Raw genomic sequence first — 22,789 nt, 5'->3', positions numbered from 1 at the left:
CTGCTATTAATTTTACCTAGAAAACAGGGGTTTACATATGTACTATGTTACAGAGGCTGATAGATAGCTCTGTTTAATCCTTGAGGATACATGAGATGCAGCCAGTGGGGACACTGTCAGGCACACTGGGGTTGAAAGAGAGAAGAATTCCTATTCCAATTCCTGCTCAGTTTATTTATGTTTCTTTACACAGACATTGTCCATGTTCCCAACACGGATTCTACGATTACTGGAGTTTGTCGGGTTTTCTGGAAGCAAGGTAAATATCTCTCATTTGATAAGATTGTCATAAATGTGGCCGATGCATGACAGCCAGAATCTGGATCCCCACATCACCAGTCTACCATTCTTGGAAAGGTGAATATTGCAGCATTTACATCACTGGTACTATAGTTAGTGCTGCTCAAGGATTCTTTTCTTGGTCTTTAAAAAAAAAACTTTGTAAACATTTTAAAATTGAGGACAGTGATATGATGTTTGGAAAATACAAGATAAGCAAAAGTTCAAAGTATAATACAGGTTGAACCTATCTAGTCTGGTGCCCTCAGGACCTGACCAGTGCCGAATGAGAGAATTTGCCAAACCACGGGCAGTCAAAATTGTCTAGCAGCATTACCAACACTTCCAACACTTCCACTGCTTACTGGGCTCTTAGGAGACATTTAAGGGTAAATTAGAGCTGAATAACAGCACAGAACAGTAAATTCTCCAAAGAGTAATTGGCTTTGCACATACCTGGAAAGTGTGGGGTGAAGGAAAAGGGCTTGGTAGTGGCAAACTCACTAGCCTTACTCACAGGGAGTTGGGTGGGTTTGCAGGAAGAGAGAAAGGTATTTGCCTGGAGAGCTCTTGTCCCAGTGTTGTAAATTCCTACTGAAATTAGTAGGACTTGTATCCTGTGGAGGGAGAATTGGGCCCTGGGACCAGTTCCACCACAATAACCACCAAAATATGCAGAGGATCTGGCTGCCAAAGAATGCCCTTTTGTCATTGGATCCTCAGGTGATATGGATTAAGTAGTATGTCCTTCAACCCTCTTCCTCCAATTGGGTTTTAGTGTACAAGGATATATCTGGGGCTCCTTCACATATTGGCTGCTGGGCCACCTTTCAGGGCATTTGACAGCTAATTCAAACTAGAAAACAACAAGTAGTCCTGTGGTACCTTAGGGTACATACATCTATACAGCAGCGTTATTTCGGAATAACTAACATTATTCCGAAATAACACAGTGTGCATCTACACTACAAGCCTTTATTTTGAAATAATGTTGAGCTGGAGGAGTTCTTACTCCGACTCATGGTAATCCTCATTTCACAAGGAGTAAGGGAAGTCAAAGGAACAGTGTTCTTCCTTCAACTTCCTGCTGTGTAGACAGTGCCAAAAGCTGAATTAAGCAATTTTGACTTGAAGTACGCAACTGATGTAGTTGAAATTGCGTAGCTTAATTCGACTTGAGCCCTGCTGTGTTGACGTACCCCAAGAGACTAACAATATATATAGATATAGATATATATATGACCAACACTCCGGTCATCTGAAGAAGTAGGCTGTGCCCACAAAAGCTACATGTTTTGTTAGTCTTTAAAGTGCTACTAAACTATTTGTTGTGTTTTAAGTTTTTCCTGTTACAGACTAACCTGGCTGCCCCTCCAAAATATATATGGTATCATGAACTTTTGTAGGCAAAACCTACTTCCTCATTTTTCAGGTAATCCCCTAACATGGCATCTCGAGGTTGCCTGAATGATCCAGACATATTTTGTTACATTTGTGGCAGTTTTGTTCCAAAGTCTTGATCCCCAAGTTTTATACCAAAGTAGGAGTGATGTACATTTCTAACAAAATCTGTTATGATCTGTCTTTGCTTCTTTGGAGTATTCAGGCAACCTCGAGATGCCATGTTAGGGGATTACCTGAAAAATGCAGAAGAAATGCAGAAAAATGTGGAAAATACAGTTGTAAATATCATTCAAAACACAAAACAATGAAACCATTCTGTTTTGTTACTCCTATAATATAATAATTTGGTGATCCTCTTCAACAAAATTAAGCTAGATGGTTTTCATTTTGACAAATTCAATTAATTTGAGGTATTTTTGCATGCAAGTTCTTGAAAATAAGTCACAGCATATAATGTATAACATATTATAATAGCATTTTTAAAAAAGTAGACTCCAGTTTTCAGAAAATCTGTATGTTATGGGCAAAAATGGATATAATTTTTTAACTCAGCACCCCAAAATTACTTAAGAACAGTTATTTGTTCTCAAACACTGGAACCCAAGCAGAAGGATATAATCCTCCATGTCTTAAATGCAGTTTGGCAATGGGTCAAAAGGCATAATTATTGACATAGAAGGCAGGAAATTGGACTAATGAGGTCAACTTGAAGTGGGAGGATATTTGACCACGTCAGTAGTGCTGAGCATCAATTTTGACGTATGTCTTAATTTGTAATTGAGTTATCATTTCCCCCCTAGAAATCCTTTTGTCTGGCATTTTTTGCTCTTTTGCAGATGCTAAGATAAAGTTAACTCCCAAATGTTCTTGCATAACACATTCAAGTGTTCTATTTAATTTATGCCCAATTTAATCAATTCTGTAAATAAGCTAATGGTAATATACATCCTCGTTAATAAGTCTGCAGTGACATGGCCAAGTCATGAGACAAGAAAGGCAACTCTGTGTTTTGCTTTCTTTTTCAAGACTCTTAATTTAAAATGTGATTTAAAAAGTTTGCAGTCTTGTGCCCATGTTGGTCCTAGGATCTGAGAGACACAAGATAGGTGAGCTAATATCTTTTATTGGATCAGCTTCTATTGGTGGAAAGTAGGGATGTAAAAGGTTACTGGTGACCCAGTAAGCATAGGGCTTACTGGAATGCTTACCAGGTGACCAGTTGGATTGCCAGACATGCCAGGCCAAAGCAGCCCTCACTGCGTCAAGCCTTCTGGCTGAACCCTGCCCATGTTGGGGCAGCGGGCGGGGCCATGTCTACATTGGGCCACAGGGACACTAGTCTAGCCCCACTGAAGGGCCCAGACTAGCAGGTGGGACCCTGGTGGTGGCTACCATTCACCCGTCTGCCAGTGGTTAACCAGTTAAACAATATAATGTTAATCATTTAACTGGTTAACTGTCTTAACAGATCCCTAGTGGACGGGACCAGCTTTTGAGCTACAGAGAGCTCCTTCCATTGTTCAAGGAAGCAGATGTAGTTTAACTGCCAGCTGAAATGGGAACAAGCCGTTCTGAGGTTTTGAACATTGCCTTTGTCCACCCCACATTGTATGATCTCTGTGCATGGGAGAACTCTGAGAACTTTATATTCAATGGATTTTTTTGAACAGGGAATTGGAACTTGCTCCGTCCATTCCGCGCATCAGTCTGGTATTGCAGTATTCCAGGAATGGTGCACCTCAGACACCATGAATCTGCTCTCTGGGTGGGTTGGATCTAGTCTCCCTTAGAGGCTGACCTCACTCCCTAAGACTAGATCAGCTTTTTACTGATGACTTATGGAATTACTTCTGCAGCTGAAGCAGTAGCAACTTGTGTGGTTGGTACTGAAGACTCTGGGTTTGATCCTCTTGGAGGAATAGAGTATCAGTCCTTCAGCAACCTGGCTGTACTAGATAAACTTTCTTCGTGAACACTCTGTTGGTTTTTACATTTGGTCTTGTACAGGAAAGAAATGTTTTGCAAGAAATAAGCAAGAGTTAGCTTGAAAGGTTTTTTTGCAACACTCCTGAGCCTGTTATTTCCTTATATTCCAATTGTAGGGAAATGCTGCAATAGTAGTTTTACAATACTACTTTCTCTCTCTCCAAGCATTACTTCAGTCTTTATTATTGCTAAGTAAGGACGTCCCTCAGTGTGTCTGAGATATGCAAGTATTATGGTGTTCAGTGATAAAGAGCATTGTATAAAATCTGAACACAACAAAACAATGATACGCACATAGTACAGACAAACAAGCCTGAGGCACAAGTAGGCTAAAGGAAGGTCAAGAAGCAAGTCATTGTGAGGCCTTAGGCTCCGCGATTCCAGTTGTACTGTCTTTCATTCTGAAGTATTAACATATATTGTACCATGTATAACATGTATTGTGTTAACATATATTGTGCCATGTAATATATTCATAGTATAAGACAGGAAGGGACCATGAGATCATCTAGTCTCACCTCCTACATATTGTAGGTCATGAAATCTCACCCCATTCACCGCTGGTGAGCCCCATCACTGGTGTTCGGCCAATTTGTTTATATTACCTTGGCAGTAACTGTTCATGTCACCACTGTGTGATGAGCATTGCTGCGCTGCATTCTGGTAACCTGTGCCAGTTGCGGAGGTTCTGCCCAACTGGGTGTATTGTATTTCTCAGAAATGGCGTTAGCTCTGTGGGGCGGTGCTGGTAATTCCTAAGCATTGCTGCACTCTCTCCTGAGAACTGTGTAGTTATCCCCGAGACACTGCTCGGCCCCATGATGTTTTGCAAAAGTCAAATGATAACTTCATTGGAAACGACAGTAACTTGCCTTGCTGTGTCTTCTCCTATAGTAGTGCTGTAAACAGCTGGTGTCACTGCAGTAGATACACAATGCAGTCCATGTGTTTGCACAGCCAGCAAAGCTAGAAATGATAGGACATAAGTTTAAAGCAAAATAGCACGGTCATTGCTTTACAGCACTTTGTCTTCCTTCTCTGATTTTTGCACAGGAGTATGGTCTGTTGCAGCTTGAAGAGGGAGCCTCGATGTACAGCTTTAGGTCGGTGCTGTGTACCATGCTGTTACTGTGCTATCATACCTTCATGACCTTTGTGTTAGGTAGGCTTATTTACTGTAATCCTGTAATAGTCCTTTCAGTTGCTCGGTTATTGCTGGGAAATAAAGGGAAGAAGTGGTTAAATTGCAAACCTGTTGGTGAATTGTTCCTTCAAACCTAGACTGCACAGAGTTGGATAATTTCTAGTGGCTGATTTTTGCAATAACTGTCATCCCTGTGGAAAGGGTTTTTTCTTCAAGATGGAAGCTCATGTAAGACATGCGGGGGGGTGTAGAGGTTGAGGCGATAGTTGGGGTATTACCATAAAAAGAGGTCACAAGAACAAGTTACATTTCCTGTGGTCAAGTGAGCTATTTTGGAAGTTTAAAATAAAAGTCCTAGTGAAAAGATTGGCTAAATCCTGTTTTCGTATTAATTTGTCACCCTTGCCATCTTAGGGTGATGTGTTTTCCCATTGAAATGATACATTTGCTCATGGCCTACTCCCGAAACACTCTTTGACAAAGCCCCATCGGGCTAGGCCTAGGCAAAAATACTGCTAGCTTTTAGAATAATTGCTAAATGTTCCTGGGAAAAAATGACATTTGATACCTCAACTCTGGCCTCATAGTCTTTTGCAATTGCAAAAGCTGTGCAACGTAGCCCTGTGGAAACCTGGTCTGTTCCAATCCCACTCTTTATGGTCATAAGGTTGCTATGGCATTAGGAAATGGGGGATGGCTCTGAGGCCATTCAGAAGCCAAGGCATGGGCAATCAGGATCAAATCCTGCCTGCTTCACTTTCCTTCTCTTTTTCTATCTTGCACAAAATTGAGGAACCCAGGGAATGGGGATGGAAGGAGAAAGCAACATCGAATGGAGATTCTGCTGGCACAGAATTATGGTACCTTTATGTAAACACCATTTGTTTGTGCCCCCTTCTGATCTGTCTGAAGTGGTACAAAATGAGGGCCTACATTTGGACTTACCTGCTACTGTACGGGAGAACTTACAGCTGCTGCATCCTATTCCTTCTAATCATTTGCATTGTTTTACTCAACTAATCTAGGCACAGGGAAAGGAAATGTTGAAGAGGCAGAAAGGCTACTCAAACCTTACTTGGCTCGCTTTCCAAAAGTAAGATGAATCCTAATTTAGTTTAGCATTTGTAGCTGTTTTGTAGCTAGAATGTATCAGGTGCATGAAAATTATTCATGGCTGCTTTTGTTTATTACAGGGAGCCATATTCCTGTTTTTCGCGGGCAGGATAGAAACAATAAAAGGCAATATTGATACGGTAAGTAATCCTTTTCTCCCTGGAAGAGAACCTTCAAGAACAATGGTTCCATATTAGTCATAAAGTCTGGCCAAGATTTCAAAAAATAGGAGCCTAAGTTAGGCTTCTAACCATATTTTGACACCCCAAAACCAATTGCCCTCAACTTTGGGCAAGTCCATCTCCAATGCTGAACTCTCTCATGGGGCTCCGTGTCTTAAGTGCATAGATACAAAGCCGGAGTTTTACTCTGGCAGTTGCTTGGAATGGTTTTACCCACTGCTTTCAGTTAATTGAACAACATAAACTAACCATCTGTGATTTGTTTTAATGACTTGATTGGACCAGGGCTTAAGCATTTTGGTCCGAGAGCCCGCTACCTTGAAAATGCCCAAGTTCAAGCAAAACCCCTTTGAAATAATATTTTTGCAACAGCCCTTTGAAGTGTTGGGCCCCCATGCTGATGTGCAATCCAGGAACCCTGTCCTGAAAAGGAAGCCTGAGGTGGTGTTTCAGAACGGATCGCTCTAGTCAAACGGCAGATGCAATTAAATTCAGCAGAATTTCCCCTCCTCCCCCGCCACAGTGCTGAGTGATAGTTGCCGACCTGATGTCAAGCTGTGTGGCTGCTTTGAGACAGAAGCTCTGAAACATTGGATAATGAAGCATGCGTGTGAGTGATGAATGTGTCACCCTCTCTTGTACTGCTCAATGGAGCTTTGAAAATATACACTAGCTTTGGAGCTGTCCTTCAGACTTTAATTTCCTAGTCTCCACTTGCACCACAAACTCCTCTTGCTGCTCTGTTGTTCACTTACGCTCAGCATTAGGTAATAACATTAAGGCATAAGGAGGACTTTAGGTGACAAACTTGATAATCCAGGATGAATGTGTGGTCAGGGGTCTCGTCCTGCTGCCTAGTCACCGGGCTGAAATGCTGAGCACTCTCAGTTCCCATTAACTTAGGGTACGTCTAGACTACCGGGTTTTGTCGACGGAAGTTTTGTCGACAGTGTCTGACAAAGAGCGTCCAGACACATTGAGTTCTGTCGACAAAGCAAACTGCTTTGTCGACAGAACCCCGTAGTCTGGACGCAACCCTACAGGCAATAACACCTTCTGTCGACAGAAGGTGTTATGCCTCGTAAAATGAGGTATACCAGCGTCGACAAAACTGCTGAGTTCTGTCGACGTTATGTCGACAGAACTCAGCGGTAGTGTAGACGCTGGTATAGTTTTGTTGACAAAAGTCCACTTTTGTCGACAAAACTCGGTAGTCTAGACACACCCTTAGACTGGAGGGCACTCCCCACCATGGAGCAGGACTGGGTCCCAGTGCTGTTTACCAAATAGCCACAAGGTGGCGCATATATTCTATGAAGCCTGGGTTTTGTTTTTGTTTTTTCCTCATGATGCTTGTGGCTATATTGGGATTTCCCTTTGTTCAGGCCATTGGCAGGTTCGAGGAATGCTGTGAGGCTCAGCAGCACTGGAAGCAGTTTCATCACATGTGCTACTGGGAACTGATGTGGTGCTTCACCTACAAGCGCCAGTGGAAAATGGCCTATTTCTATGCTGATCTGCTGAGCAAAGAAAATGTTTGGTCAAAGGTAAGCAGAAGTGAATGAAAACCAAGCCGTTAGCAAACGAGAAACCAAAGCGTGGGTATAAATTTTTAATTGGGTTTAGCCAGGCCTGTCGTAGGGTGAGGGCAGTGAAACACAGTCTGGCTCACTCTGGCTCATGGGGACCATGTACAGAGGGAGAGCAAGTGCAGGAATTCTATGCTTGTCCTGTAATCTAAGAATACGGGTAGATTTCAGATCTGAGAATTTAACTAAAGGCCAATCAACTGGCCAAGGAGTTTTGTCATGTACTGTGTAATTAGCAGCAGGTCGTTATATCTTTTATTGCAGTTACATTAAAGAACATGAGCTGCTTTGGTGCCAATGTGGAAGGTGGTGTTTTGTAATGAGTTAAACGTGATGGTGCCTACTCGGTAATAACTGTAACCAGGGCAAATTCCTTGGCTTAAGGGATGACGTGGTGCCACTTGTCAGTAGATCTATGTGAAATGGAAGGAGGTGTTGTCTCTGTGACACTATCTTCCCCCTCCCCTCATTTACCTGAGCCCTATGGCAGCAGCCCCTCAGTCAGGTTCTTCAGTCACCAGCTGATGGAACCAGGCATTGGCCTTGTCACAGCTCTTGCGGGTCAAGCAACCAGGAGGTAACATGGGAGCCGGCACAACTGCAGCGGGGCAGCAATTCATGCTTCAAGGCTTCTGCCTAAATCAATGTGAGGTTTCCTCATGGATCCCTGGTGCTGAGAGGCCTTGCCTCTGCTTATTCTGCAGTCACCACAACTTCTTCCACCAGAGACAATAATGGTCAGGCACATGGCAAGCCGAATCTTGACAAAATGTCTGTTCTTTTGGCTCCATCCTGGAAGTCGCTGTACAGAACAGGGAAAGCAGACCCCATGTACTGGGGGCTCTAGTAAACTCTGATGGTGAAGACTAAGGCGTTTATAAGAGATGGTAGGGCTCATGTTGAGAAATACCTTCACGTGAGTTCTGAGGGCACAGAACTGGGGATTACAGGCTGAATGTTTGTTAAAAACATGAATTAAACTCTAAACAACAGCATGAAATGAGAAATAGAGGGGCATTTGGATGCATGGGAGCCAAGGGCAATAGCCCGTCACAGAACCGGCCTTTAAAAAGTGCATGATTGCCGAAAACCCCATTCGAGCATAAATTCCATGTCCTATTATGATTGTTGTCATCTGCCACTACAGCACCACTTAGGTTGTAACGAATTATTATACTCTTCCCTTACTTGTAACATCCTCTACCACCTTGCAATTTTGGCTGTGTAAATTACTCAGGAGATTTTATGTGATTAATCACTAGTTAGTTATCTTTAATAGGGAAGCTTCTTTTTTGGAATGGAAATAAAAACTGGTACAAACACAGCAAATCAAGCAGTAAAAGATATTGCTACATGTGCTCGTCTGAACTCGCTTTGGAAAGTACTTAGTCTTATGCACATATCTCACCCCTTAAGTGTGTTGTAATATTACTTTAGTTACAAGGAAAAGCAGCTGAGCTTTCCCTCCTCAACGGTATCACATTGGCTTCTAAATCAATGCTGCTGCTGTAAATACAATTTACTGTATAAGAGACCTTGACCGCATTTGCTCTTCACTGTAGACTACCTATATTTACATGAAAGCTGCCTATCTCAGTATGTTTGGACCAGATGATCACAAACCCTTTGGGGACAATGAAGTGGAACTGTTTAGGTAAGATTTAGAAATTCCCAAATCAGACACTATTCCTTTCCTTACCTTTTCAAGTGGGTTGCAGCAATAAATGTAAATCTGGTAGTGGGCACGGAGAGGAAAAATTACTGAGTCTGTATAAGATGCTTATTTGTGCGAATATTTCATCAGAATTTGCTTTCGAGTTTTCCTGCCTTTCTGTCTCTCCCATCCCCACTTCCTCAGGTTTGGCAGCCTAAACTATCTCTTCCCAGGGAATAATCCCAAACATACCTCCCTTTGCCCAGGGAGTGACTGGAGATTACTTCCCTGCAGATACACTCCTCTCTGAGTTTCTGGGCTTTATACAGGTCACTCCTGTTCCCTTCCAGCTGACCCAGGTTTAATTAATCCTGTCTCCCAGGTGCAGCAGAATGTCCCAACTAGCCACCTTAACCTGTTCAGGCCTTGTGAGGGGTGGATACCCCCTCACAGGTCCATACAAACATAAATTAGTTACTGTCAGTTTCCTGTGACTCACCCAGATTGCCATTTGTACACTGAAACTACTCAACGAACCCGTATTTTCTCAGAGTTCCTTCCAAGAAAGGTTTCACTGCATTTGATATTCCTCAGGAGGGGACTTTGGTCTGTGCATGTACATCTCTCTCAATGAATCAGTCTTTGAAATTGATTTTGTTCTGGTTTGGTTTGTGAGGGTTTTCCACATAGTCAGAGGAGCAAACATGATTTCATGTTTTTGTTTTTTAATCTTCCTAGGACTGTGCCCAGTTTAAAACTGAAAATTGCCGGGAAGTCATTGCCAACAGAGAAGTTTGCCATTCGGAAAGCTCGGCGGTACCTACCCTCAAACCCTGTTCCTTTGCCTGTGCCTGCTCTGGTAGGCTGGAAAGATGTCTATTCCCCACTCCCCTATATTTTTCAGTAATTCATAGTAATGAAACAACAATTAGATACTTAGGATGGCGTATGTTGAACCCCCTCCTATAGCCTGAAAAGTTCTCAGGACCTAATTTCATAAATATTGCAAAACTGGGGCATGTGCTGGACTCTGGGAAATGAAGCCAGATGTGTGTGTCACCTGAATATGTTGCATACGCAACTCTCTATTTAACTTTTTAGACTAAAACACGCTCTGCGGCTTTTCACTGATCATGCTCGAGTTCGTAGACTTTGATTTTGGTGCCCATGTTTCAAGTCTCATCCGCTGGGCCAGCAGAAGAAAGCATCCCAGGTAGAACAATAGGCAGGAAACATGCAAGAACTGGTGAAACTAGATACTTTTGAGTCTTACCAACCTGAACATTGGAAGCTAGGTTTGAAAAACTAGTAGCTATGCTCTGGGGTACATAATGGCAAGCAGGACAAATTCAGCCACTTCTTTGTTGCCAGACTAGAAAACTGCTGTGTGTGCTGGACATCCCTCCCTAAAATACTGGCTGATCTGCCCTCCCCCCCCCCACCCCCCAGAGCCAAGTTGAGAGTAACTGCTCTGAAGTTCAATTAGTGGAACATGAGGAGGAGAGGGCCACCTGGGTGAATCCCTGGAGAATGATGAGAGAATAGCGGACAATTTGGGTTCTGTAGGTTTGCATCAGATCCTGAACTCCGGGTTTGTTGCCTTTGAGTGTGTGAACAACTGCAAACTTTTCTAACCAGTTCTGCTGTTTTGTATCATTGTATGCTGTCTCTTGGGTCAGGCACTTCCTTTAAGAGTCTTGGCTAATATGTATCTTAAAGACAACTCTAAGCATTGTTTTGTTCTTTTTGGGGAGGGGAGAGAGGAATCAGTACATCTCCTCTTTTAGTTTGTCCTGCCACTCATGAGTGCCTGACCTCAGAGAGTGTACACTTACAGCTAGCACTCTTCTCTCAGTCCGCTGGCAGTAAAATTGGATACCACAGTTTGTTTCAAAATACAACTGTACCTCATGTCATCCATTAAGGATGAGTTTCAGCAAGATCCAGACATTTAGATGGAGGCCAGTAATGGGGTCACCTCTATGAAAATTACTTTGTCTCCACAGCCAATAGGTTTCCATAAGCCATTGGAAGACAGAAATGCCCATACTCGAGTATTGCTGGGGCTGGTCTTATGTGATTGTTGGTGCAATGGGTTTCTCTAGCAAGTCATCTTGCTAAGTATGCTGTTGCCTAGAACGCTGCAAATGTGTGGCTAGCTGCAGCTCATTTTTGCAGATACAGATGCAGATGCTGATTTTTGAATCCCTGCAGGGCTCCAGTTTCCATCTGCTGCAATTGCACTTTCAGGGCACCAGGTGTCACTCTCTAACAGCTAAAGCCTAGGGCATTCATGGCATTGAGTTTCATGTAACAAGCAGTTTATAATCGAACAGAAGCATGTCTACACTAGGAAATTATTTTGAAATAACAACTCCCGAAATAACTATTTTGAAATAAGGGTTATTCCTCATGACAAGCAGGAGTTTTTATTTCAAAACAGCCAGCCTGTTATTTTGAAATAACAGGCTTGGTAGTGTGGATGCACCATTTGTTGCTTTGAAATAAGGGGTGTTGTTTCAAAATAACTCCCTAGTATAAAGCCAGGGCTAAGTGAACTGCTATGCTTACTGGGACTTTTCATTTGCGTAGGAAGGAACAGGGTGTAACTCACAGATTTACCCCAGAAAGTTTTTATTTAAACTATAGCAAAATGCAGTTTAGGGTATTTTTATAGCCACCCAAGAAACTGAATCCTTCCTAGTAGCAAATAAGCACAGCACTATCTCCTCAACCATTAAAGAACAGACCAGCTATAGCAACAATGCCTTTGCATGAGGCACTACTTAGCAGCCTGAGAATAAAATCAGTGTGTACAAAAGGAGTTGTCATCCTGTGGCGCCTTAGAGGCTAACACTTTGGGCATAAACTTTCTGGGATACACTTCACGAGATGCACGTGGGTTCCAGTCCACAAAAGTTCATGCCCAGATACATTTGTTAGTCTTTAAGGTGCCACAGGACACCTCGTTTTAGCTGAAACAGAACAACACAGCTACTCCTCTGAAACTCTGCGTGTACAGGCATTTAGAGATGAGACACATTTAAGTTCCAAAATAGCCCTTTTAAGAACAGATAATGAAAAGTTGTAATAAGTCTATATAATGACTGTGCCTTTTCTTCCAAAAGTCCCTGCTGTGATGGTGATTGTAGTGATATGCACTATTAGCATTTAGAATAGAGCTATAGGTTCATTTCCTTTGGGCTAGTGAACTGTGCCTCCCCCCCCCCCACTGAAAAGCCATGCAGAATTGAATAGGGATGAAGCCAATAGGGCTGACTGTATAGAATTGTTCTAAAAACTGTATATAACTAATAGACAGAGTCACCCAGTCCTTTAATCTGTGTCTCAGCTTCCCAGATGCCTCCTGTATAGAGTGGGTTGGTGTTTTCAATATTGGCAAAGGGACGAAGTGAACTAGATGAATTAATAGAACTTAGACTTCCAGCACTGTTTGCATTCCGCAGTGAGTTACAGTAAGGACACATCAGCAGTATCCGCTCCTAGTGAGGATCCCTAGTAAGGATACCACTGCTAGTAAGGACACTTAGTAAGACTATCCTAGTAAGGACACCTCTGCCCTTTGCTAAAGTTTCTAAATAATTAGCTCCCTAGATCTCTACATTGCCACATTAATGAAATGTTTTCTCTGGGCACCCGTAGGAAATGATGTATGTCTGGAATGGCTATGCTGTGATTGGAAAGTGTCCTGATTTAACAGAAGGCATGTTGCAGACGTTAACGGAAGCAGAAGTAGCTTTGGAACGAAGTCCCGGTAAGCACTGATCTAATTTAAGCAGGTGCTTTGCAGTGGTGTGTTTATGCTTTAAGATATTCTGGTGGGTGGTGAATAAAGAAGTTTTCCAGGTACAAGTTGTTGCCTCCCAGGTCCAGCACCCTCGGGATCTGACTGGTTCCGAATGAGGGAAATTGCTATACTAGGGGCGGTCATTGCTGGGCCCTCTGCTGCTGATGGCTGTGCGGCTCTGCTCCAGCAGCAGCAGAAGGGCCAGCATTGACCAAATGGGGCCTGGGGATGCTCGAGGGAGGTGGCAGGCTGGCTGCAGAGCCCCAAAGCCAGGAATGCAGCCCGTCTGAGCTCCACAGCTGTGCTGCCTCTCCCCTCCCCCCCCCCCTTGAGAATACTCCTGTCCCTCCCTCCCTGAGCTTGAATGCCATAAATAGCTCATTGGCAGTGCTCTGGAAGCTCTAGAAGGCCGGAGGAGAAGTTACTGAGCACAGGGCCCGGCTTTTTCCTGTGAGTGCACCTGCCCAGGGCACCCAAGGGGGGTGCTGGACCCTTGATGGTGCTGGGACAACAGAAGTCACAACTATAGAGCTCCAACCTGTAGTAAAACAAGTTAATACAGTCACAGGAGTGAGTGGGATTATGTCAGCATGTGTTAGTACAGATAGGCGTAACTTTCCTCTACTAATGCCTTCTGTATCATGTATCACTTGTATCATGGCATAAGAGCCTTGTTACTTACAGGATGAGTCTTAGGAACCATCCACAAAAACGTACTGGAAGACCATTTCTTGTACAAAACATATATTTAAATAAGCGAGTAGTCCTGTAGCACCTTAGAGACTAACAAAAAAATATATATAGTATCATGAGCTTTTGTGAGCAAAACCCACGTCCTCAGATGAGTGGAGAAAAAGGGGAAGGGGACCTCCCAATTTATGACAGAAAATTAGAGGAGGAGGGAGAAAAAAATACCTGTCAATTGTAGTGAAATTAGGACAAATTACAAAGGGTGAATATAAGCAAACAATACAGGTATGGAGGGGCAAGATTAGAAAGGCAAAGGCACAAAACAAGCTCAAACAAGCTACAGACATAAAGGGTAACAAGAAGATTTTCTATAAATATCTTAGAAGAAAGAGGAAAACTAAGGACAGGGTAGGCCCATTGCTCAGTTAGGAGGGAGAAACAATAACGGGAAACTTGGAAATGGCAGGGGTGCTGAATGACTTCTTTGTTTTGGTCTTCACCAAGAAGTCTGATGATGAAGGAATGCCTAACATATTAAATGCTAGTAGGAATGGGGTAGGTTTAGAAGATAAAATAAAAAAAGAACAAGTTAAAAAATTACTTAGAAAAATTAAGATGTCTGGAAGTCACCAGGGCCTGATGAAATGCATCCTAGAATACTCAAGGAGCTGATAGAGGAAGAATCTGACCCATTAGCCATCATCTTTGAAAAATCATGAGAGACAGGAAAGATTCCAGAAGACTGGAAAAGGGCAAATATAGCGCCCATCTATAAAAAGAGAAATAAGAACAACCCAGAAAACTACAGACCAATCCATTTAACTTCTGTGCCAGGAAAAATAATGGAGTAAGTAATTAAGGAATTCATCTGCAAATATCTGGAAGATAATAGGGTGAGAGGTAACAGAATGGATTTATAAAGAACAAATCATGTCAAACCAATCTGATAGCTTTCTTTGATAGGATAACAAGTCTTGTGGATAAGAGAGAAGCGGTGGATATGGCATACTAGACTTTAGTAAGGCATTTGATAGTCTTGCATGATCTTCTTATCAATAAACTAGGCAAATACAACTGAGTTGGGGCTACTATAAAATGGATGCATAACCTAAAAGGTGGGTGCATAACTCGCTGGATAACCATTCTCAGAGAGTAGTTATTAAGGGTCGACAGTCATGCTGGAAGCACATAAAAAAATGGGGTTCCACAGGAGTTTGTTTTGGGACTGGTTCTGTTCAATATCTTCAGAAATTATTTAGATATGGGCATAGAGAATACGGTTATTAAGTTTGCAGATGATACAAAGCTGGTTGCAACTGCTTTGGAGAATAGGGTCATAATTCAAAAGGATCTGGGCAAACTGGAGAAATGGTCTGAGCTAAATAGGATGAAGTTTAATAAGGACAAATACTTACACTTAGGAAAGTACTCCAAAGTACTCCACTTAGGAATTAACAATCAGTTTCACACACACAGAATGGGAAGCGACTGTCTAGGAAGGACTGCTGCAGAAAGGAATCTAGGGATCATAGTGGACGGCAAGCTAAATATGAGTCAACAGTGTGATGCTGTTGCAAAAAAAAGCAAACATGATTCTAGGATGCATTAACAGGAGTGTTGTGAGCAAGACACAAGAAGTCATTCTTCCACTCTACTCTGCACTGATTAGGCCTCAATTGGAGTATTGTGTCCAGTCCTGGGCACCACATTTCAAGACAGAGGTGGAGAAATTGGAGAGGGTCCAGAGAAGAGTAACAAGAATGATTAAAGGTCTATAGAACATGAGCAATGAGGGAAGACTGAAAGAATTGGGCTTCTTTAGTTTGGAAAGGAGAAGAGTGAGAAGGGACATAATAGCAGTTTTGAAGTATCTAAAAGGGTGTCACAAGGACAAGGGAGAAAAATTATTCTCCTTGGCCTCTGAGGACAGGACAAGAAGCAATGGGCTTAAAACTGCAGCAAGGGAGGTTTAGGTTGAACATTAGGAAAAACTTCCTAAACGTGAGGGTGGTTAAACACTGGAATAAATTGCCTAGGGAGGTTGTGGGATCTCCATCGCTGGAGATATTTAAGAGCAGGTTAGATAGACGTCTATCAGGGATGGTCTAGATGGTGCTTGGTCCTGCTGTGAGGACTGGACTCGATGACCTCCCGAGGGCTCTTCCAATTCTAGTGTTCTTTGATTCTATTCCATTATGGGATGTGCAGTTGTATGAGATTCTGGTGCTATGGCTTAAATGGTTAAGTCCTGTGATAGAGTTGCTTGAATATATGTGTGGACAGAGTTGGCAATGGGGCTTATTACAGGGGCAGGTCCAGTTTTAACCGGAACCATATTATTTCAGTTCTAAAGAACACCGTGGAAAAGACAGGCCTCAGTCTGATCTGAAGAAAGCACCATCACCTAGCTACGCAATCTGGAGTGTTCACTGATATCTGTGTGTTAGCTGTGCAGAATGCAGAAGCATAAGAAAGGGATGGTATTAAATTAGACCAGAGTTTTATACCATGCCTGATGTCAGTGTGTTAACTAGACAGACATGACAGTATAGATTTGCTGGGGTTTTCCCCCCACTCCATTATTTTGGTATCCCCCATCCAGCAGTGGTTCCCCTGGTCCGCACAGCTACCCTCCTGCAATTTTCTCTGCACTACAAACCTTTCATTAATGTCACACCTTACCATGACAATAGTGTCATGGTCAAACCAACACCGTGAAAACATTTCTAGAACCAGTCTTCCCTGCATATATACTGTACGTTGCCACAGCTAGTCTCCAGTCAGTGAACAAGTTCAGTTCTCTGAAAAATGCTGTTAATGTTCTTGCTTGTCCAGTCAGTGTCATTCAGTTACTTAGTAATGTTCATCATTAGTCTCACCATAGGCCGAGAGGAATCTTCCTCGCTCCTTTGGACATAGTCACCAGCTGGTGGCTATCCTGCAGTGAACATCTAGCAAAGCTAGTAATTCAGCCTAGAACATTGAAAACTGAACTTTTATATCCGTCTCAGAGGCAGATGAGTTGCTTGAGGTATCAGGCAAGTTTGTCCCCTTTTAAACTCTGAAAAAGGCAGATGGCAGAAATGTTTTAGTTGAGGGAAGGGAGTCTGGTATAATGGTCGGAGGACACTTGCTGCCTTGGTCACTGACTCTGCAACTTTGTCATGGGTCGGCATGTTCCAGTTTGCAAAACAAGCATATTTCCTTGCGGAGTTTATTTGACTCATTGATGATTGTAAAGGGCCCTGAGGATACTGGCAGAAAAGTGCTGTACATTTTAAATGAAAAGTGTAGACTAAAAGCAGTTTTTTTTCTCTAATTCCTTTAGGTGTTATAATTAATTAGCAATTATTGGTTGTACAAAAGTATGATTTGAGTTGTCAATATCCATTTAAATATCAACACACAGAGACCAAGTTGGACTGAAATCCTTGGGGCAAGAATCTAATACGGTACAGGCCTAATCCTGCAAACATATATGTACTGATGTTATATGCTGTAAGAAATCCATTGAAGTTAATGGAAGTATTCATGCAACTAAAATTCTCACGTGAATAAGTATTTCCAGGATCAGGCCCTAAGTGATTAGTCTATACAAAGTGTGTATCAGCGGTGGTGTACATTAATCATCTTTAAAAGTACATACATGTAAATGCGTTCACAGAATAGATGGGCAGTAGGGTTTGCTGATATACATTTGATTTTTCTTAGTGGAAGAAAAAACAATGTTGCGGGCTCTAACCCACTTAACTGTGCCCATAGCTTGTCTGGAACAACATGAGTATGTCATTTTTACCTTCCCCTCTTTTACCCATGGGAAATGACTTTGCTTTTTAAACAGCTACTTCTGCATTTTCTCTTAAGCGAGATCCCCAACAGGTCATGTAGGCAGCCTTAGTGATTGCACTGAAATAAGGTAGTGTACACTCCATGAATGTCTGTCAGAGTGCAAAGGTTCTAGTGCATCACCTACTGCCAATCAGGGTCTTACACTGTAAACGCCAAAGGGCAGCAGCTATTACAGCAAGTGTGCAGAATTCAGCTAGTCTGAATGGGACAATAAGGCAAAACAAATAAAAAAAAATGCAATGAAAATTTCAACTGTTGCAAAGAGATTTTGAAAATGTGCCTGCTAAGTAGTTTTGGAACAGCTGTGTTGAAAATTTTTTTTAAGGGACAGTTATTTCAAAATGCAAAAATGATCAAACTTGCTTTGTCTTGCAGCTACGGAAATGCTAGCAGATGACCAATGTTTGATAAAGTTGTTAAAAGGCTTGTGTCTGAAGCACTTGGGCAAGATTTCTGAGGCAGAACATCATTTCACTTACATCTATTTACAGTAAGTTTCCATATTTAACACACAGGAGAACTCAAGAAATGCTGAGTGTAAGTAGCACTGTCAAGCAGTCAAGTCCTTTAAGTAGGGCTCAAAAATGGCTTTGTAACATGGGTACCATTTTACTCAGCAAATTTACGATCCATGCATAAACATTAGGGACCAAAGCACTTTTTACACTGCTTTCTGCTTTTGCCAGCCCTACAGAATCAACACAATTGAGAGAGAAAACAAGGAGTTCTGTGGCACCTTAAAGATTTATCTGGGAATAAGCTTTCGTGGGCAAAAACCCACTTCCTCAAATGCATCTCATGGAGTGGGTGTTTGCCCACAAAAGCTAATGCTCAAATAAATCGGTTAGGGTATGTCTACACTGCCATCCTAGTTCAAACTAGGGTGGCTAATGTAGTCATTCGAACTTGCAAATGAAACCTGGGATTAAAATATCCCGGGCTTTATTTGCATGTTCCCGGGCGCTGCCATTTTTAAATGCCCGGTAGTTCGAACTCCCTGCCCACGGCTACATGCAGCACGGGCTAGGTAGTTCGAATTAAAGCTCCTAATTCGAACTACCGTTACTCCTCCTGCAATGAAGCAGGGAGTTCGAACTACTGGACATTCAAAAATGGTAGCGCCCGGGAACATGCAAATAAAGCCCGGGATATTTTAATCCCGGGCTTCATTTGCAAGTTCGAATGATTACGTTAGCTACCCTAGTTCGAACTAGGGTGGCTAGTGTAGACATACCCTTCGTCTTTAAGGTGGCACAGGACTCCTCATTGTTTTTGTGGATACAGACTAACATGGCTATTCCTCTGAGATCTGTCACAATTAAGAAAGAGTGCAAGCTGGATTTTGTGTATGTGTATGAGTGTGTGCGGCGCACATGCATACACCAGAATCTTCCACTAAATTCAAATTACAAGAAATCTATTGCAGATGATGAGGATGCACAAGAGTTGCTCAGGGAATTCTTTTTGATCTTCACAGCCTTTGTGGATGATGCATGAAATGAACCCAGATTGACTTGAACTGCACTGGTTCAGTTTGCAAGGCTGGAAGTTAAAAACAAAACAAAACAAAAACACCTTAAGTGTAAAAGAGCATGTTTGATAAAGAATAACTGAAATACAATAAATGTGATTTTCCCCCTCCTCCCCACCACACACAGTCTATTTTTATTCATTTTTCAGAGAACCTTATTTTAATTCAGCTGATTAAGAGATTATTTGGGGGTGTTCTGTAAGAGGAACTCTAAACGAGCAGTTGGAGAGGACAAGTGTTAATCGTATCATTCAAAAGTATTTGCGCTGGCATAGTTAAGATTCTCTGAGCTCTTCTATTAGAACCCTTTATGTTTGCATGTGTATAAATTTAGAACCAAAATAATTTCTAGGCCATCTGTGGCTGTCTTACATCTTGATCCTGGAATTTGTTCTGTGCGCAGAGCCCCCGTGCACAGTGGAAGTAGTTGGAGATGGCTGCCTCCATGGAAGAAATTGCAGAACTGGGATCTTAATATGCCTCTGTCAAGTCACTGTAAAACTGGCTAGAGAAACCTTATTATAAATTACATACTATCTAAGTGAAGCTTTCCCATGTAGTTAAATTACACCCTCAAATTGCTCCTCTGTTCACTAAGGCCTCTTTTACAGTAAGGACATTAGCACTGATGTAACTATATTAATTTAGTTACATTCGCATAGATGCTTCACATAAATGTACTGCACTGGCACAGCTTGAGCTGGTAACATACCAAAGTGGCTATGCTGATGTAATCACAATGGTGGCATGTTTTCTTAATGCAGACAGAGCCTAAGAATTTGGCTCTATATGTGCAGTGGGAGTGAGTTAGGGTTTTGTTTTCAGAGGACACTGGCCCATTGTGGACCTTCTGAACAAAGCAAACCCTTGCCCTTTGCCTTGCAAAAATAATTGAATTCTAAACCCAAGTTTTAAAATGCATAAAGCTTTGTCTTCACTAAGGTGGGGGGGGAAGACTGTGTTCTACTGTGTGTCAGATAATATGTGATAAAAGGCTAGCAAACACAAGGTAGCTTGTAGTTTTCACATCTTAGCAGGTTGAGTTAAAGCTTAGGCTCCCTGGTAGGGTTTAATGCAACTGATTAACTTCATGTGAAAACTTACAAGCTGCCATGTCTTCGCTGGGATTTTACCTTGAGTTAGCAAACGTGAGTTCAGAACACAGGCTAGCTTTTTCTGCTAAGAAAAATCTAAAAGGAGTCTGTACAAAGCCTGGAACAATAGCTTGGAGAGGTGTGATCTGCTCCATTCATTTTATTGATTCAGGTGCCCAGTGATGATGTTTTTAAATACCAACCTTGTTAACTATTTCATTCCTCATGTACAGGGAGAGGGAAGAGTCACAGATGGCACAATTTAGGCCACATCTACACTAGTGAGCTAACAGTGTGTTGCTTGAAAATCACTCATGTGGCCGCCGTATCTCAACTGGACAGAGCTCTTTCACTGAATCATAATCCACCTCCAGCGAGCATCATTAACTAATTTGGTGGAAGAATGTCTCCCGTGGACATAGACCTGTCCACACCAGCGCTTCTGTCGATGTAATTAACGTCGCTTAGGCTACGTCTACACTGCACGGTTATTTCGGAATAAGCTATTCTGGAAAAGTTATTCCGAAATAGCTTATTTTGAAATAGCTCATCTACACTGCAGGGAAGACTCAAAATTAGTCAGAGGCAGGCTTCCCTAATGTAGACATGCTATCTCGATTTGGAGCCCCAGGAGAAATAACTTAGAATGGCCTGGTGAGGGGCTATTTCGAAATAGCAGAAGTGGAGCGTCTACACACACCTTATTTTGAAATAGCTATTTCGGAATAGGTGGTGTTCTTCGTAGAATCGGGTTTAGAGAAGTCGGAATAAGCCGCCTATTATTTCGCAATTATTTTGAAATAACAGAACTGACGTGTAGACACTCGCATTGTTATTTCGGAATAATGGTTATTATTCCGAAATAACTTTGCTGTGTAGACATACCCTTAGAGGGTTTTTTTTTGCACACTCCTAAGATACAGTACACTGACAAAAATGCTGGGTAGTCCGAGCCTTACTCTGCCTGGCTTCTCACTTTGGTTCCACAAGTGGGTGACACTTAGGAGATACTATCAATTATTTTCTCCCTTCCCCGCCCAGCCCCATAAAAAAGCCAATCCTGAGGAACCTATCAGAGCCCATGTGTATACTGAAACCCAGCCAAGTGGGAGCTAAACTCAAAGTTGACAGAACAATCTGATTTGAAATAACTGCACAATCTATAGAGAATGGCATCTCAATTTTGGCAGTGCAACGGGGCGGCACTTAGAGCACTGCCATCTTTTGTTGTTCCTCCCCTAATAAGAAACTGATGAACCTGGTCAATAACACGCTGCAAAAGATGGTTGTGTATAGCCATGCAAATGCACTTCTCAAATAACCTAGAGGCAGTCTAGGTTAGAGCACCTGAAGAGTAAGCATTGCTCTCCTACCCTCAGCTGACCTATATGTTTGTAGCTAGAAGAGAAAAAATTGTAGCATGAAAACCTGGTGCTGATATTTTTCCCTTTTTTGGCAGTGAGAGGAAGATAAAGTATGATCATTATTTAATTCCAAATGCCCTGCTTGAACTTGCTGTGCTATACATGGACCATGGCAGAAGAGAAGAAGGACTGAAGTTACTGGAAAGAGCAAAGTAAGACAACTAAATACTTGCTTAGTTCACTATCTGGTCACTTTAAGGCATTTTACTAAAATGTATGGGGCAAGGCAGTGATCATTGATTAATGTAGTGGATACTTTTTTTATTGTTAGTATTATAGTAGTAAGGGTTGGTGCTAGCCCCCTCCTCCCTTTGTGGTAGACACTATACAAACACACAGTAAGAAACTGTAAGAAAGATCTTACATTTTAAACAAAGGCTGGAGGATGGGGAAATTGAGGCACACAAAGGCAGTCAACTTCCCAAAGGTCTCACAAAAGGTTAGTGAGAGAGCTGGGAATAGAATCCTTATGTTCTAAATCCCAATCCAATGTACTATTTGCTGAACCATGCCGCTCTTTAATGCACCACACACACATTTTACTTACAGGAAAACTGCTTTATCTACTGAATAAAATCAGTTTAAAGATCAAGCCCATGGCGAGTAGATTGCAACGCGGAAGAGCCGGGTTCGGGCGATCTGCGCATGCGTAGAATGATCTGCACATGCGCAGATCGCCGGACAGCGCGGCTGGTGAGCGGGGCTCGCCGCGGTTCAGCAACTCCTGATCATGATGTCCCACTAAAATTCACTCCTAAATAACAAGAAGTAACTGCCTCTTCAGGCTATTTAGCTTTTCATGGGGATACATTAGGTGTAGTCAAGAATCTGTGGTATGTCAGAAATGCGATTTCTGGCCAGCAATGATCTTTTATTTTACTTAATTTAAGTGAATGTAATAAAAATGGTTTTCAGGTTGTATTTAGTTACTTCATTTGCATTACTTTAACTGTATCTGAAAAATAGCAGGAATGTTTCACTTTCCCATACTATTTTTTGATTCTTACTAATTTTCAATCAATTAGATTTATCAAGAACATAT

At 42.1% G+C, this 22,789-nt stretch overlaps 1 protein-coding gene across 2 annotated transcripts in view; it reads left to right on the top strand.

Annotated features, from left to right (window-relative positions):
- Positions 1-22,789, top strand: part of TTC39A (tetratricopeptide repeat domain 39A) — an 81,942-nt gene that overhangs the window by 50,016 nt on the left and 9,137 nt on the right. For both annotated transcript variants that reach the window (XM_006126422.4, XM_075935961.1), the window contains 10 exons: positions 194-259; positions 4,723-4,831; positions 5,839-5,906; positions 6,007-6,066; positions 7,494-7,655; positions 9,260-9,351; positions 10,090-10,210; positions 13,015-13,126; positions 18,074-18,188; positions 21,783-21,899. In XM_006126422.4, the coding sequence (XP_006126484.1) occupies positions 194-259; positions 4,723-4,831; positions 5,839-5,906; positions 6,007-6,066; positions 7,494-7,655; positions 9,260-9,351; positions 10,090-10,210; positions 13,015-13,126; positions 18,074-18,188; positions 21,783-21,899 (1,022 nt within the window). The remainder of the gene's footprint in view (positions 1-193; positions 260-4,722; positions 4,832-5,838; positions 5,907-6,006; positions 6,067-7,493; positions 7,656-9,259; positions 9,352-10,089; positions 10,211-13,014; positions 13,127-18,073; positions 18,189-21,782; positions 21,900-22,789) is intronic.

Source organism: Pelodiscus sinensis, chromosome 9 (assembly GCF_049634645.1).
Source record: "Pelodiscus sinensis isolate JC-2024 chromosome 9, ASM4963464v1, whole genome shotgun sequence".
Lineage (NCBI taxonomy): Eukaryota > Metazoa > Chordata > Testudines > Trionychidae > Pelodiscus > Pelodiscus sinensis.
The sequence above is the reverse complement of the archived record's forward strand: the minus strand, read 5'-3'. Positions and strand labels throughout refer to the sequence as shown.